General features: G+C 38.5%; 3 protein-coding genes across 4 annotated transcripts in view; all 3 read right to left on the bottom strand.

The window, feature by feature from the left end:
- LOC310730524 (uncharacterized protein) overlaps positions 1-4,700 on the bottom strand; it is a gene marked incomplete at its 3' end in the record, with an annotated part of 11,088 nt that extends 6,388 nt beyond the window's left edge. Inside the window, exons 1-3 of the mRNA XM_083549545.1 lie at positions 4,586-4,700; positions 1,757-1,894; positions 1,318-1,361 (exon numbers count right to left, since the gene is read on the bottom strand). Coding sequence (XP_083405671.1) covers positions 1,318-1,361; positions 1,757-1,894; positions 4,586-4,609 — 206 coding nt within the window. The 5' untranslated portion in view covers positions 4,610-4,700. The remainder of the gene's footprint in view (positions 1-1,317; positions 1,362-1,756; positions 1,895-4,585) is intronic.
- Positions 1-16,451, bottom strand: part of serpinh1b (serpin peptidase inhibitor, clade H (heat shock protein 47), member 1b) — a 247,623-nt gene that overhangs the window by 97,053 nt on the left and 134,119 nt on the right. The window lies entirely within an intron of this gene.
- Positions 6,400-8,234, bottom strand: LOC310729722 (lymphocyte antigen 6D). The gene is made up of 3 exons (XM_083548202.1): positions 8,123-8,234; positions 7,795-7,890; positions 6,400-6,627 (listed from the first exon to the last, which is right to left on the bottom strand). Exons 1-3 carry the CDS (start codon positions 8,172-8,174, stop codon positions 6,545-6,547), a joined length of 231 nt encoding a protein of 76 aa, XP_083404328.1. The 5' UTR covers positions 8,175-8,234; the 3' UTR covers positions 6,400-6,544.

Raw genomic sequence — 16,451 nt, 5'->3', positions numbered from 1 at the left:
GAAGATTAATGGTTTGGGGTTGTTTTGGAGCAGTGAAGGTTCCGACCCAACTTGGCTCCCGTTCCACAATTCAACACCATACAGTTCCGTCTGGACTGCGGCTCATCAGAAGCGACTTCACCGTACAACAAGACGATGATCAGAAGCGCACGTCTGAGTTCTGTACATCTTATTTATCTATTATGGAACGAGCTGCACAGTCACCACACCTCAATCCTACTGAACTGCTCTGAGATCAACTGCATCACAAGAAAGAAAAAAAAAGTCCATTTAGTGGAGAACATCTTTGGCGAGTTTATCAATGCTAAGGGAGGATCTCGCCCACAGGTTCTCATTTCTGACTTAATGCCATGAAGTAAAACGGATCATCTTTTTCATTCATATGTAGTGAAGTCAAAAAACAAAAATTCATTTTCTTTGTAATGTTCTTCTGTAATACAATTACATTGTAAATCTTGCAATGTCTTAGGTAGAGAGTTGCTTCATCTATTTTGAGATGTTTGTTGTGACACCCAGAAAAGCTCGACAGATCATTTCACAATGCATGCAATACACTGCAGTGTGATAAACAAGTACTTACATGAACCAGGCGTAACATTATGGCATTATAACATTTCGAGTGTTGAAGTGAAGAACACTGATCTCTTTATCATGGCACCTGTTAGTTGGTGGATTTATTCATTATGCAGCAGGTGAACATTTTGTCCTCAAAGTTGATGTTGGAAGCAGGAAAAATGGGCGAGCGTAAGGATTTAAGCAACAAATTGTGACGTCTAGACGTCTGGGTCAGAGCGTCTCCAAAACTGCAGCTCTTGTGGGATGTTCCTGGTCTGCAGTGATCAGAATCTATCAAAAGTGTTCCAAGGAAGGAACAGTGGTGAACCGAGGATCACTGATGCACGTGGGGAGCGAAGGCTGGTCCGTGTGGTCCGATCCAACAGACGAGCTCATGTAGTTCAAACTGCTGTAGAATGTAGATTGCTCTAGTTCATGCTGTTGATCGACGGGTCAAAACTGTCTTGGCAGCAACTGGAGGACCAACGCAATATTAGGCAGGTGGTCATAATGTTATGCCTGATCAGTGTATTTACACACGCTGTGTTACTATTCACACCGATAAGTCATCATTCAGAATCGCTCTCGTTCAACTTTTTGCAGTTTCCATTAATACTTTAGAAAGGACCAGACAAGAAAATCAACAGTAGCATGGGTTAGATGTAAAGTGTTTGATCAACTATGTCAAGGAAGACATGATGTTTTATAAGTTTTTTTAAACAAAAAGAGCGCTTTTTTTCTGCATGGAATACATACGTGTACCTGCTTTTCTTTTTGGAATGAGTAGAGCTGATTTGTGAAATATCCTGATGAGAAAAAAAATACAAGAATGTAAAGAAGGTCTCAACTAGAAATTAGAACTTTAAAATGATGCATACGCTTTATATGGGCAAAAGTGTGCACTTGACTTCTCCAGCCATATGTGGGAAGATCTTCACATGGATTGGAGTCGAACAAATTTGGGATGAGATTTTTAATGCTGACTGCACCTCAGGCCTCCTCACCTCAACTGCATCAGTACCTGACTATAACAACACACCTGACTTGAAGAATCTTACACAAATCTCCACAAAATCTAGTGGAACGTCTTCCCAAAAGAGTGAAGGTTATTATAACAGCAAATGAAGATTACGTTCAGAAAGCACTTATAGTTCACAATTCTTTGTCCATATAAATGTATCTAATCATCAGTAATCATTACCAAAGACATGGCTCGTGTACAGTAAGCGCTGTGGTGGTTGTGAAGGTCAGTTGAGCTGCTGGATCTGTTGGGGACGGTGTAGACATGCGTCTGTCCATCGTCTCTCACCCTTTCATACAGACTGTCCATGGAGCCTTCCTGCAAAACACCACAGCAATCGGACACCAAGTGCTGGAATTGATAGTTAATTCTCTCTCTCTCTCTCTCTCTCTCTCTCTCTCTCTCTCTCTCTCTCTCTCTCTCTCTCTCTCTCTCTCCCTCTCCCTCTCTCCCTCTCCCTCTCTCAGCTCTTTCTATCTCTTTTATGTTCTCTCTCTCTTATATCTGGCACAAAGAGAATGTTGAGTTCAGGACAGAGATGGCAAAAGTCCACACATCCTTCACTCAGTAGAAGTGCAGATACTGATGTTGTAAAAGACTCTGGTAAAAGTTGAAGTTCTGACTACTTTAACTTGTGAAAAAGTGCAAAGAAGTTTGGGCTCCGACATGTACTTCAGTAAAAAGTATTGATTATTACTACCTGTTTTAGTGTCACGCTGGTAACTGAACCTCACATCAAAATAATATATTAATACAAAACGAATTTCTTATGTTGTTCTCTAATGAATGTATCCACTCTGAACATCCACCATATAGAACACAAGCAGAGAAAAGATGATCATGATCATGTGATCGGGAATGTTTATATCACTGACTCCCTCTGTCTCATCCACGTTAACCCCAGACTTCGTACTGCCTTCTGCCTGCTCATTGTGAGCTTCATAAATTAGTCTACGTCTGTGGTGTGTGAGAGACAGGAAATGATACAACAGTGGATTGAAAAATCAGCACAATGACAGGAAACAGGTTGATGTGCTGTAAACGTCGCAGTGAGAAGAATAAAAATTGACATTTCACCAAATAGATTCAACCTAAAGTAACGAGTCTGTTTCGAAAATACAAGAAATAGAAAGTATAGATATTTGTGTAAAAATGTATTGAGTGAAAGTAAAGAGTTGTCCGAAAAATTAATTGTGAAGTAAAATAATGATACCAAAAAATTCTACAGTAACCAAGTATTTGTATTTCGTTACTTCCCACCTCTGGTGAACATGATCCAGAAATGCCGAAATCCTCTCTGGGCCAAAGTAAATAACTATTCTGTGGTCTGACAAATGAAACCTATTGACACCACGTCCTCTGGACTAAAGAGGAGAGGGACCATCTAGCTTGTTATCATCAATGAAAAGAACATATCTCTGTGGAATGGACAGCTTGCACATTTGGAAATTGCTCCATTAATGTTGAAAGGAATATACAGGTTTTAGAGCAACAAACGCTACCATTAAATAAAAAAAACATGTTTACAGAAAAGTCCTTGCATATTTGAACAAGACAATGCTAACTGCATACAGCATCTATTACAAAAGCATGACTTTGTAGTAGAAAAGTTCAGGTGCTGAACTGGCCTGCTTACAGCTGAGACATTTTACCATTTAAAAACATTTGCCGCATCATGAAACAAAAAACACAATAAAGGACACCCAGAACTGTTCAGCAGCTAGAATCCTGTATCAGGCACATATGAGAACATTCCTCTTCCAAAATCAGATGTATATGGAAAATGATGTGATGCTAAACAGCGGGAAACATGGCACAAAGTGTTGCAGCTTTAACTTCAAAATGATCTTGTTTTTTACTCAAGATTGTATATATATTCTAAGCTCCAACATTTATGCCTTTTGTGAATGGAATATGGATTTATGAGCTTTAATTGCATTTCGTTTTTATTTATATTATTGCAAATGATCCTAATTTTTTTTTTAACAGGAATAAGAGTAATAAAACACTTTCTATCTGTTTTTATAGCCTTGAAGTGCCTTATTTCTGGCTATACCGGTTTCATTATTAATAATTCTTCTATAATACCATCTCATTTTTATGTAATCAGTATGGATGATGTTTTTGTAGTATGTTGTATGTAGCAGATCACGCCTGCGCTTTCATTATTATTCACACTTTCAGTTCATATTTTACAATTCACTTTCTGACCAATTTGGATTCCCAACTTGAATCTACAAGTTTCAGCCCCACCCAATCATAACCATCACGCTGTAATGGTATTCTGCTCCACTCATCCCTCCATCCTCTACCACTGCTCCACTCATCCCTAAATGCTCTACCACTGCTCCACTGATGCCGCCATTTCTTATGGTACAAGGAAGACATGCTTCAAGACTCTTCTCTGTCCAGCCACCTAGGTGGTGGAATTTAACATCCAGTCACCATCAGTCATCAACTGATGCCAAAACGCCTACCTCTACCCTATCTAAATTAGCAGTTCTCCATTAAAAAATAACTTGCCTTCCCAGTATTGTATTCTTAGTATCAGTATTTTTAGGTTGTGTTTTAATGAACCGACATCAGAAGGTTTATTCAGTGCACTTTTGTAACTTGCTCTAGATTGAGCATCTCGAGCATTTGTCAAATGCCATAAATAGAAATGTCGAGGCATCAGCTGGGAATAAAGAGGACGCGGGCGAGGCAGATGGTAACGTAATGATTCCCACCTTTCTGTTCAGGTATTTAGGTTTGTTGAGTGTTTGTTTTCTCAGGTAACGTTTTGTCTCGTCTCCCAGAGTCTCTTTTCCAATTCCTGACTGACTTTCTCTAAACGCAAGTCCACAAAAGAGACCCTGAGACACACGATTGCTTGGTTCCTCATAGGAGAATCATAAAATGTTCACACACCAATCTATCTATCCATCCAATCTTCTGTTCATCTGTACTTTGGTTATAATCCCACCAAATCACATTTGGCTAGTAAGCAAGCAAAACCAAACACCTTACCAGAGAGAAACAGAAGAGATTCATAGTGGAGCTGTTGGTCCTTCACAGGATGTCTGATATGATGCGGGGAGTTGAGAGGCAGACTAAGTGCTGATGTCCCAGGTTTCTTACTGCCCTGCAGATTAACACTGAATGAAATCAGTCACATAATCCAACAAATGGGCAGGACCCTTTTGCTCTAGGATTAACACAAACCCCTCACTAAAGCCCTGTGCATCTGGACTGGTTTTCTGGAGGACACAATAAAGTCACTGAATCTTATGTAGGTGACATTTTGCTGTTAACATCCACTCTTCTGGCAAGATGTTCCACTAGATTTTGTGGAGATGTGTGCGAGATTCATTCATCTACACGGGTGTAAGTAACGTGAGGTACTAAATGGAGGTGAGGAGGACTGAGGTGCAGTCAGCATTAACTCCCAAAGGTGATTGATAGGCTTGAGTTTAGAGCTCTATAGCAGGAGATCTTCCACTCCAACCCATGCAAGCTATATCTTCATTGATTTGGCTTTGTGCATTGCCAGACTGAGAGACGTTTGGGCCTCCTAATTCAGGGAAAGGGAAAATTTAATGTAACCACTTCCACTATATGATTATATGCCACCAATTTTGTGATACCGGTCTGGAAAATAATCACATATGGCTGGAAAAGTTGGACATCTCAATAACTTTATTCCATATATTGTAACTAAGGTTGAGGTACCATCAAAGCCAGTCTTTAGACACTGTGTACGTTTAGATCACATGTTCCTTCATCCTTAACTTACGCAGGGTAAAATCTAGTCATCTGACTCTAGTCATTAAACCCATGCTCAATTTTTTCATATGGCCATCATACGGAAAAAGTACAATCAAATCGTCAAATTGAAAGGGTACAGCCCTCCAGCAACTCCCATTTCATCATTTCAGTTCTGCAATGTCGTCATTTTCAGTATTACATGTCCCTCCCATCCACAGTTTGTCTTAATCAGTGAAAGAGCCCCAATTCTCTGAACTGCCTCCACACGTTTACCGCAATTTGTAAATTGACAGAAGTGCTGCATCAGTTCAACAGATCGAGGCCATCAGCGCTTAAATCTCCTCGGCCCATTAATGAACATGACAAGGCGAATAAAGAAGCATATGTGTTTGTGTGGACATCACTCATGCCTGGACAAAGGTTACAGTTTGCAACGCATGTACTGTACGACTGACTGGAGTAATCCAGTCATGTGACGCCCCTGTCTGATGACCTCAATACACACAGATGCTGAGCTGACCCAACCACAAACACACACATTGTGAGATTATCAATGCTCTATAAATCTATTCAAGCCCATGTCCTTCAGCATGTTACAGGTTTAGAGAGCAGAACATATGTTTTATGAAGATCTAAATAACTTGCAGGTGCTTCTCTTCATGATCTTGTCATTAGCCTGCTTTCTGCAATGCAAAATTTTTTAAGCGATACCTAGTCCTGTTTTTTGGTCTCTATGATGTTCCTCCATTTTTTTTAATTGACTAATTGACAATTATTTATGTTGTATGCTGCAACTAATCTTGACAAATGTTCTAAACCATCTGTAGTGAAGGTTCCTCAATGATCTATCCACCCGTTTCCTGGAGGCGCTGTTGTATAGCCATATTTTGTTGAATGACGGAGATTCTAAGAGGTTCTAACCTCTAAACTCCTTGCTTTTCAATCCATACTTCCAAAATTTATTGACAATTTTTTTTTTTTTTTTATTGCTAAAAGTTACAAATTCTTGCACTAAGAACGATCAAATCCCACAATGAATCAATCAGGTTTTCATTGGAAAAAATAAAATTGCAGACTTTGCAGATTTTAAAAGTGCATTTTTATTGATATATTTCTAATCACTTGAGCTAGCAAATACAAGTATTGTAATTTTATGGATTATTATCTAAATTATTGGTTTCTTGTAAGGCTACATCATTGTAAATGGAGATGAGCTGCTCTTCAGCCACACAGGTCTTCCTGACAGCAGAAGGTGTTCACTCCAGGGACGCAGAACTCCTCACATGTCCGAGAGAATTCATTCGCTGAAAAGGATACAAAGGAAGGTAATGAGGTCTGAAACATTGGTATATATACACCATATATATATATATATATATATATATATATATATATATATATATATATATATATATATTTTTTTTTTATTTATTAATTTTTTTTATTATGGGAGGGGGTAACTCTGTGGTTAAGGCATTGGACCTTGGATCAGAAGGTCAAAATTTCAAATCCCAGCACACCACACTACCACTGCTGGGTCCTTCAGCAAAGCTCTAAACCCTCACCCACCCATTTGTTGTAAGTAGCGCTGAATAAAGACGTCTGCCATATGGAAACTCTAAAGATCTTAGTTTTTGCTAATTTATAGATACATAATATGGGCTAGAGTATATGGAAACCTGACTTTTCCAGCCACATGTGGTCCTTCTCCAAACTTTCTTCAACTATAACAAAGTTGGAGGCACACACTTATAAGGATGTCTTTGGATGCCATAGCATTAAATTTCCTCTCTATCTAGGACACTGAAAATTGTCCAGCAAGACAATAACCCTGTGCACACAAAACCAGCTCCATTAAGAAATGCTTTATTTGGGTTGGAGTTGAAAATCTTGTGTGGCCTCCTATAGAGCTCAACTCTACTGAACCCATTTGGGATGAAGTTCTCATCTCACCCACATCCGTATTCGACTTTACCAACACTCTAGTAGCTGAAGGAATTTTAGACAAATCTCCACAAAATCTAGTGGAACATCTTCCCAGAAGAAGGGAGGTCATTATAACGGCAAATGGGGACTATAGTTGGAAAGGTGGGTTTTTCAAAAAGCACATACCAGTCTGCAAAATAAGGCTATAAAATAACTTGAATCGTAGCAGATTCAAACAACTTTTCCCACATTACTCTTTAATTCTCGCTCTCTTAATATAACAAAGCCAAAGCAGCATGTTGTGTTACCATGAAAAACAAAAACTTCTATGACGAGATCGTTACAAAAAACACTTTTACAAAGAGATGACACCAGACACTCCTGTCCTACATTATAGTATAGTATGTCCACTATAGAAGTCCCTGTGAATGGAATGTTACTATACAGACTTATAACTTCTTGAAAAGAACGCATTCGTATAAACATTTCCACTTCAATGATTCTCAATACAAGAATTCTGCATCAGGATTCTGCTTAGCACTTACGTGATGCAACAGTTTTGCAGAAGTTGCTGGAGGATGGACATTCTGTGGGGACCTTACAGTCCCCATTGCTACACGTGTAGCATTGCAGAGAATGTACTGCAGAAAAAAAAATAAAAATTGGGAATTAGACTTTGTTTAATGCGTCCATTCAGTCAGAAACATTCATTCAACCTTTAGCGCAGTAAAGCTACATTGGAACAAATAATAAAACAGAGTTGAATTTAAAAAGCTCAAACATCCATTCAAGCTAACACCATTAATAAAGCTCAGCTTCAGAGTTTTTCCCGCACTATTGATCAAGTCCGAGATGTAATCGAGACAATCTTACCAGAGGTGCTTCCCAGGAGCACCAGGAAAAAGGTACACAGGAGAAGCTTCATGATGCCAGCTGGACTGAAGGTACAGCTCCTTAGACAATTGTTTTTATTCACTTGACACACCTCATGGTAGAACCGGTTTTTTGAGGAGAAAGAGAACAAAGTCACACAACAGGTTTTAAGTATAAACTGAAAGAATTCGGAATGGAATGAGACAACACTGAGATGCATTAAGATACTATTCAGGGTGTATTTCCACCTTGTACACAGAGTTCCCAGGATAGCCTTTATCAAAACCCTGGATGGGTAAGGGATAAGTCTCCGTTTATATTACACTCTCCCAAAGCAGAAATATATCAATTAAAATATAAATCTTAGCATCATGAATTAGTTCCTATAAACACTACATGGACCAAAGTATTGGGACACCTGACCTTCCCTTCCATATGTGGTTCTTCTTCTTACAGTTCCCCCAAAAAGCTAGTGACATACAATTGGTATAATTAAAATTGGAAACCCAAACCTGTTCCAGGATGGCAATGCCCCTGTGCACAAAGCCAGCTCCATTATAACACGGTTTACATGGTTTGGAGAGGAAGATTGTCTCTCTTTGGGAACACGGCTGTCCCTGCTCTGAATAATGTATAATCAGTCAAAATTGAAAGCAGGCTGTCACCGGCGGGGAAGTATAAAACACACATGGAGTGAAGCTGGCTCCATCCTGATTCCCTGCTTCTGGATGGAGTGCTCTTCAATTAGAAACCACTCACCGTTGCTGAGGATGTTCTCCAATAAGATCTACAAGGCTGGTTCTTTCACCTCGAAAACCATGAAGATTGATTTGGATTGTAATTAATAAACAGTTTTCTATAATTAATTCAATTTACAGCAATTTTAAGAATGGGCCTTGACCCCAAAGTAGCTTTACAGAAGTAAACACAAGGTGGTATGAAAAGGTTTGGAGACTTGGTTTTGAAGATTTCTTCATGGACAGCAAGTTAGAACAAAGACCAAACGTGAAATTCTGCGTGAACCAGGCCAATCTGCCGCAGAGACGTATATATGGCGTTGCTGCAGTGTCGGCGCGTGCGCTTCAAGAGCAGAGGAACATTGCTGGAAGACGTTGTGAGATCAGGAAGACATTGACCGTCAGCTCCCATGTAAACTTCACCCTCTTCCCGAAGATGAAGATGCAGCTCAAAGTTTGCCGTTTTTGACACTTTTGTGGAGAATCGCTGGACATGCTTTGAAAGAAGACTTCCAGGACACGTTCCAGAAGTGACAGGAATGGTGGTAGCTCTGTGATAGTGTGTAGACCTAGATAAATAAATGACTTTCTTGTAAACAGAGCCAGTCTCAAAATATTTTGTTACCACCTCGTATGTGCTATAACCAGTATTGCACCAGAGTCTCTCCATGAGAGAACAGTGGATAACCTCAACAATGAAAGAGCTAGAATGAATGAACATCCTGTGTTGAGGATAAGGAAAGGTTCCCGTTTGAATCTGGTTCTCATCAAAAGTTTCTTCCTCATTCACAACTGTCAGCAGTGTCGCGAGAGAGATAAACTTATTTCTGTAAAGCTGCTTTGTCCATTGAATTGAATTATTTTGAGCATCCAGAGTGAAACGATTACTCTTTACTTCGGTAAACTCGTGAACCATCAGAACGAATCCCTGATTAAGTGGCGTCAAAAATAAAATGTAAAAAAAAGTACCGCAACACAACATGCAATAAAGTAAAACTTGGATCAACAAATCGTTATTAAATTGCAAACTCCGATCCTGCAACACACCCAAAGTAAATTCGAAGGCAGGCACACTATCAGAAGAAGATCTTTCGTTAGAAGGTCAACCAAGATGTTTTTTTATTTCAGTAAACTAAAAAAACAAAACAAAATTAACACGCCTGTATGTACACATAGCAAAAAAACTGGGGACCTCCTGTTTTCAGGGTCCCAGAGTCCAAGGGTTTTTTGCTGCTGTTTATTTAAACACATGATACGAATCTGCTGATATGTTCATCAGGTTTGGTTAATTGTTTTTATTTTCAGGCAACTTTCTGCGCATGCAAACACACCAGTGATGCAATTAGTATCAAGAATTACTATCAAGAAGTATGAGGAAATGTATGAAATACAAACACAATATGATCTATACAGTTATACTGATGTATGATAAGTGATTATCGACAATCTACCATTAAATACGCTGTATGCACAAAAAACCAGACCATAAGATGGGCTTTTTTGTACATCTCATTCCACATTTAGTCCTCATTTGCTGTTCTAATAAGCTCCACTCTTCTGGGAAGATGTTCCACTAGATTTTCTGGAGATTTGTTCAGCCACAAGGGTGTTAGAAAAGTCAGGTACGTGAGGTGAGGAGAACTTCATCCCAAATGAGCTGAGCTCAATTCAAGATTCCAGTCCAACTCATGTATATCATATCTTCATGGAGCTGACCTGGGGTGCAATTCACATTCATTTATGTGCAATAGTTTTAAAAATCTATAGCAGGAGATCTTCCACACTCTTCCAAACCATGTTAAGCAGATCTTCATGGAGCTGACCTGGGGTGCAATAAGTGTTCACATTCATTTATGTGCAATAGTTTTGAAAATCTATAGCAGGAGATCTTCCACACTCTTCCAAACCATGTTAAGCAGATCTTCATGGAGCTGGCTTTGTGCACAGGAGCATCGTCATGCCGGAACAGGTTTGGGAATCCTATATTGGGAACCATATATGGGTGGAAAATTCAGGTTCCCAATATTTTTTGCTTATGTACAGTAGTGTAACTTTAATATCTTTAGCATTGTGCCACTGACATTCCTGAGCTCAGAGTTGATTTAACTTAAACAAGATCAGGAAAATGTGGCTAATCCTGTTTCTCGATATAGAATCTGGAGGCCATTAAAATATAACAAAAAGGCAATAAACAAAATTTGGCTCATTATTTTTGTTTAAGTTCAGCAAAGAAAGTCATCGTGGGGATAAAGCGATCTGCCATTAAACAGGTTTCTTTTGTTGTAGTAATAATAATAATAATAATAATAATAATAATAATAATAATAATAATAATAATAATAATATGTTGAGCCGGAGAAACGACAACCACGGAATGGAGAACACACACACACACACACACACACACACACACACACACACACACACACACACACACACACACACAAATCTCCACCACAGATAAAGCCAGACAAAACAACAAAGGACCAAAGAAGGAAGAGAATGCGGAATAAAAACACAGATGCTTTTGCTTTCATTTTTAGCGAAAATGCATGTTGGTCATTAGTCTGTGTACAAGAAATTTAAATGAGAAAATATTTTCCCCCATATAAAATATAAAAAAATAAAAATGTGCAAAAAACGACAGCTGCAACATTTATTCAGCTGCTAAATTCAGAGAAAAAATAAATCCATAAATAAATAACAATAGAAGAAATAAGTGAAAAGAAATGTCTGAATAAATTTTATAAAAAAAAATATATATATATATATATATATATATTATTTATTATATATTATTATTATATATATATTATTTTCCTCACTGTGTGTGTGTATATATATATATATATATATATATATATATATATATATATATATATATATATATATATATATATATATATATATATATATATATATATATATATATACACACACAGTGAGGAAAATAAGTATTTAAACACGCTGCTATTTTGCAAGTTCTCCCACTTAGAAATCATGGAGGAGTCTGAAATTGTCATCGTAGGTGCATGTCCACTGTGAGAGACATAATCTAAAAAAAAAAATCCAGAAATCACAATGTATGATTTTTTAACTATTTATTTGTTTGATACAGCTGCAAATAAGTATTTGAACACCTGAGAAAGTCAATGTTAATATTTGGTACAGGAGCCTTTGTTTGCAATTACAGAGGTCAAACGTTTCCTGTAGTTTGTCACCAGGTTTGCACACACTGCAGGAGGGATTTTGGCCCACTCCTCCACACAGATCTTCTCTAGATCAGTCAGGTTTCTGGCCTGTCGCTGAGAAACACGGAGTTTGAGCTTCTTACAGAGCCACTCCTTGGTTATCCTGGCTGTGTGCTTCGGGTAGTTATAGTTTTTTTTTTATAGTTTTTTAGTTATGATGCAGATGGAGTGCAGCACGCAGTCTCACATGTAAAAAAAAAACAGCACGTGGCATCAGTGATTCACCTCTAGAGGCCGCTCTTGTAATGACAGCGGACATGAAGCCGGAAAAACTATCACGTTGACGATGACCCAGGGTTTATTAACTCATCCAAAATTTCCCGCTTTCCTGCGCCAGGTCCCTGGTATATCACACTGGCCTACTAAAATAAAACTGTATACCCAAACCAAAGCAAGGTGACCAAACATCATTTACTGTCTACAGTCGTCTTGTGCTTCACGATGCCATTGTACTTGATTGATTGAAGTGCTGTGTAATTTTTGCTCGGATGAAAGAAAAAAGAAAAGAAAAAAAAACAGCACAAAAGCCAAATTATGCTAATATCAATGCATACCTCAGTGCATTCTGACAACCATTTAGCTGGAAGGGTTTTTTTTTTTTACATAATTGAAGAGACAAAAGAAGCGCCGGTCCCCCAAGTTTGTGTCGTGATGTGAAGGAATTGGACAGCAGACATCTTACGACGCTTTAAGCACTCGAACTTGCCTTCTCAGGTTGACATTAAAATCTGAAAATGCAGTTTTGTAAAGAAAAAAATAAAAAGAAAGAAAATAATAATGATCTCCTTTGTGCCAAGCACCAGAGGCGCTCCAGTCCACTCCAGTCCACTGAGTAATGAAGTAGTGTCATTAGCTTGGCAAGAGTGCATTTCTAATTTCAGAAATTAGATTTGAATACGTTGTGCACATTGATGGCATTGCAGTTTCCTTGGCACACTCTCTCGCTTCTTAAAGGAGGAACGCATTCTCAGACTCAGCTGTTTTTTTTTCTTCTTCCTCATTTGTTAGTGCTCTAATTTTTTTCAGTAAATAATTGAATTATGCGAACAATTGGGCAAGACGAATAGATATTTAATACAGAAGCTATATTATGGGTCAATGTTGGGACCTAATCCGAGGTTCTATCCTTTATACCCATGCTGGGAACTTGCTGATTTCCTGGTGCTGATTGCTTTTATAAGGGTTTTACTTCATACAGCAAAAATTATTCCATAGACTGTGATAATCATTGGGTTTTGGCTTTCGCATGCAAAGGTTTGTGGACAACTAAGCATAAGATTCCACATTTAGGTTCCATTTGCACATATAAGCAGCTCCACTCTTTTGGGAAGATTTTTCACCAGATTTTGTGGAGATCTGTGTAAGATTTACTCATCCACAAGGATGTTAGTAAAGTCAGGTGCTGATGTAGGTGAAGTGAGGAGGCCTGGGCTGCAGTCAGCATTTCATTCATCCCAATAGGGTTGGAGCGCTATAGCAGATCTTCCACTCCAACCCATGGAAAATATATCTACATCGAGCTGGCTTCATGCATCTCCTAGTTCAAGAACAATTTTTGTGTGCTACCAAAATGCTTGTAAAAAGAACTACATATGACTGGAAAAAACAGTCCGGTGTCCCAGGACTTGTCCATATGCTGTAGTATTTTTTAGACCCTGAACAGATTATGAAAAGCAGCGCTGCTAATATTAGCCAGCAGATGCTGCTATGGAGCTTGCTATCTATAAGAAACTGGATTCCCTCTCCTCCAACAAGTGAGCTACAGAACTCAGTCGTGATGTTTACGGGTTTTGTATCAGCAAAGAAAAGAATAATGCTGAAAGAAAATGCACTTGCAAGGGTTGGACAAGAAATTGAAACATTAGCTAATACAGTGTTTGAGGTTTTACACCTTTATTACACACGGCCTGGTGTTTAATCTTCACAGATTGCACAATGCGTTGTTAATTGCAATTCACACGACCGAACGAAAAAAAACGAGTTCAAAACAGGACAAATTATTGGTGCACATCTTCGTGCATCTGTAACCAAGACACTTTGTGGTGCACCAAGACTCGACCTTTTCAGCAGAACATCTCACCGTAAAGATTGTATGCGTTCCGGTTTTGGGCAGTGATGTAACCATTGGCAAGCAATTAAACACGAATCATGGTTCTTGCATATAGAAGAGAGAGAAAGATTAGAGTGAAAATTGACGGCTTGTCAATTATATTATCCACACAACATTTTCTTTTTTAGAAATCATAACATCATAAATTGAGATACATTTTCGATTGATTTAAATAAAATGCCAGCTTGGGTAAAAATAGAATTTTATAATATTAAATGAGATATAATAGAATAAATTCTATCTAATTAGGTAAAATTGAATGAATCAAATAAATGCAACACACTTATATTGATTATACTGAGTAATCAATTAAATTGGCATCAATTAAATAGATGATTGTTGTGTATGTTTTTAAGTTTAATAATAATTTTAAAAAATTAATAAAAAGGTGCAGACTAAACAAACTTCCTGAGGGAGCTCTGATGTGAACTGCTGTGCGTTCTGCAGACAAACACATGAACATGATGAATAAAACATGTGGCTTCACCCGGTTACATGGTGCACAGCTGTTATCACTGAGGGTGGACTCATTTTTGTTGCCAGTTATTTAGACAATAATGTCTGCATGTTGCGTTGTTTTCAGAGGACAGTAAATCTGCACACTAACTACTCTAAAATATATCCAAGTCACAGTTAGTATTGTCCCTTGAGAAGATACTAAAATAGTTGCTGAAATGTGAGGGGTGCACTTACTTTGTGAGATGCTATAAATTATGTATTTTATATATAATGTATGTATGTTTGAGATTCTTTCCCAAATCTGTTCCCACAAACTTTTACAGGACGTCTTTACATGCTGGATCATGAAAATTTTCACTTCACTTGAACTACGAGATCTAAACCTGTTCCAGCACAACCTGTCTTCCTGACAGTGTTCGGGGCTCAGACACACTCTCCCAGTTTAAGTGCAGATTAAAAACTTATCTTTTTAGCAAAACCTACACATAACATACATCTCACATCATAACCTTGTGCTCCAGAACATCTGATCACATGCACATTATTAACTTGTGCTGTTAATATCATGAACAGCAGCTACGCTAATTCCTCTCCACTGCTTCTCTTTCTCTCCCCATCCCGAGGCATCCTGAGGTTTGGCCAGCTCCAGTCACGTCCCACCTCATGAAGATTATGGACCTTTGAAGAAGTAGATGCGGAAATCGCAAACTATCTGTACCAGTGCCAGCTGGATCCCACTTCATGTGTGGAGTTTTGACACTGGGCCTCCTGGAGTGTTTAAAGGCTCTGGCATGGAGAAGCTGGTGTTGGCTCTGTGATGATCACTAATGTTGAGCTATTTTATGAGTTGCTCAGTAGCTCTTAGTTTTATAACCACAATGACTGTAAAAGACTGTAGAAAGAACATTACTTATCACACACTCCAGTAATCATGTTAGTTCTCACTCTCCAGTGTTCTGTACTGTTGAAAGATTTATGATCAAACTCTTGATGTCACCCAAATGAGGATGGGTTCCCCTTTTGAGTCTGGTTCCTCTCAAGGTTTCTTTCTCATAACATCTGAGGGAGTTTTTCTTTGCCACAGTCGCCACGGCTGCTCATCAGGGATAAACACACACCATTCACCTTAACTGTTGATTTCTGTAAAGCTGCTTTGAGACAATGTCTGTTGTGAAAAGCACAATAGAAATAAACTTGACTTGACTTGAATTGACAATCATGTCCCTGTGCACAAAGCCAGCTCCATGAAGATATGGGTTTGAGTGAAAGATCTCCCACTATAAAGCTCCAACCATATTGAACACCTATGAGATGAATTTTTCATGCTGACTTCACCCCAGGCCCAGATTTTACAAACACCCTTATGGCTGAATGAATCTCACACACATCTTCATGAAAGGAAATGCAACATCATCTCAAAACTGTGGAGCTCATTCTAACAGCAAATGAGGAGCGAATATGGAAAAGGGAACAGAATCTTATGGTCTTATTAAATATAATCAAATCATGTGCAGCAGGAGAGACACAATAAAGAAGTTACGTTGCTCATTTAGGTTTTTAAGCGTTTGTATTTCAGGATGGTTCCACATGTCCTAGCTGAAGCAATCTGAAAATCAGGCCGTGTTTGCAGAAATCAATACTACACCATCTGAATGACCAAAGCAAACTCAGACCTGAGCTTCTTTCCCTCAGGGCCTGAATGTCTGAGTGGATTCAGGAGTCTGAAGGAAGATAGCGAACTTCTCATCACCTCACAAAGGGCACATGTTCTG

This window comes from Silurus aristotelis, assembly GCF_946808225.1.
Source record: "Silurus aristotelis genome assembly, chromosome: 8".
In the NCBI taxonomy this organism is placed as follows: domain Eukaryota; kingdom Metazoa; phylum Chordata; class Actinopteri; order Siluriformes; family Siluridae; genus Silurus; species Silurus aristotelis.
The sequence above is the reverse complement of the archived record's forward strand: the minus strand, read 5'-3'. Positions and strand labels throughout refer to the sequence as shown.

What these genes read in the sequence shown, in the direction of transcription:
- LOC310729722 (XM_083548202.1), bottom strand. Translation starts at nt 8,174, where the DNA reads ATGAAGCTTCTCCTGTGTACCTTTTTCCTGGTGCTCCTGGGAAGCACC. An exon ending in GCTCCTGGGAAGCACCTCTG is followed by an intron (nt 7,891 to 8,122) that starts GTAAGATTGTCT and finishes TTTTTTCTGCAG; the next exon opens with TACATTCTCTGCAATGCTAC. An exon ending in CTGCAAAACTGTTGCATCAC is followed by an intron (nt 6,628 to 7,794) that starts GTAAGTGCTAAG and finishes TATCCTTTTCAG; the next exon opens with CGAATGAATTCTCTCGGACA.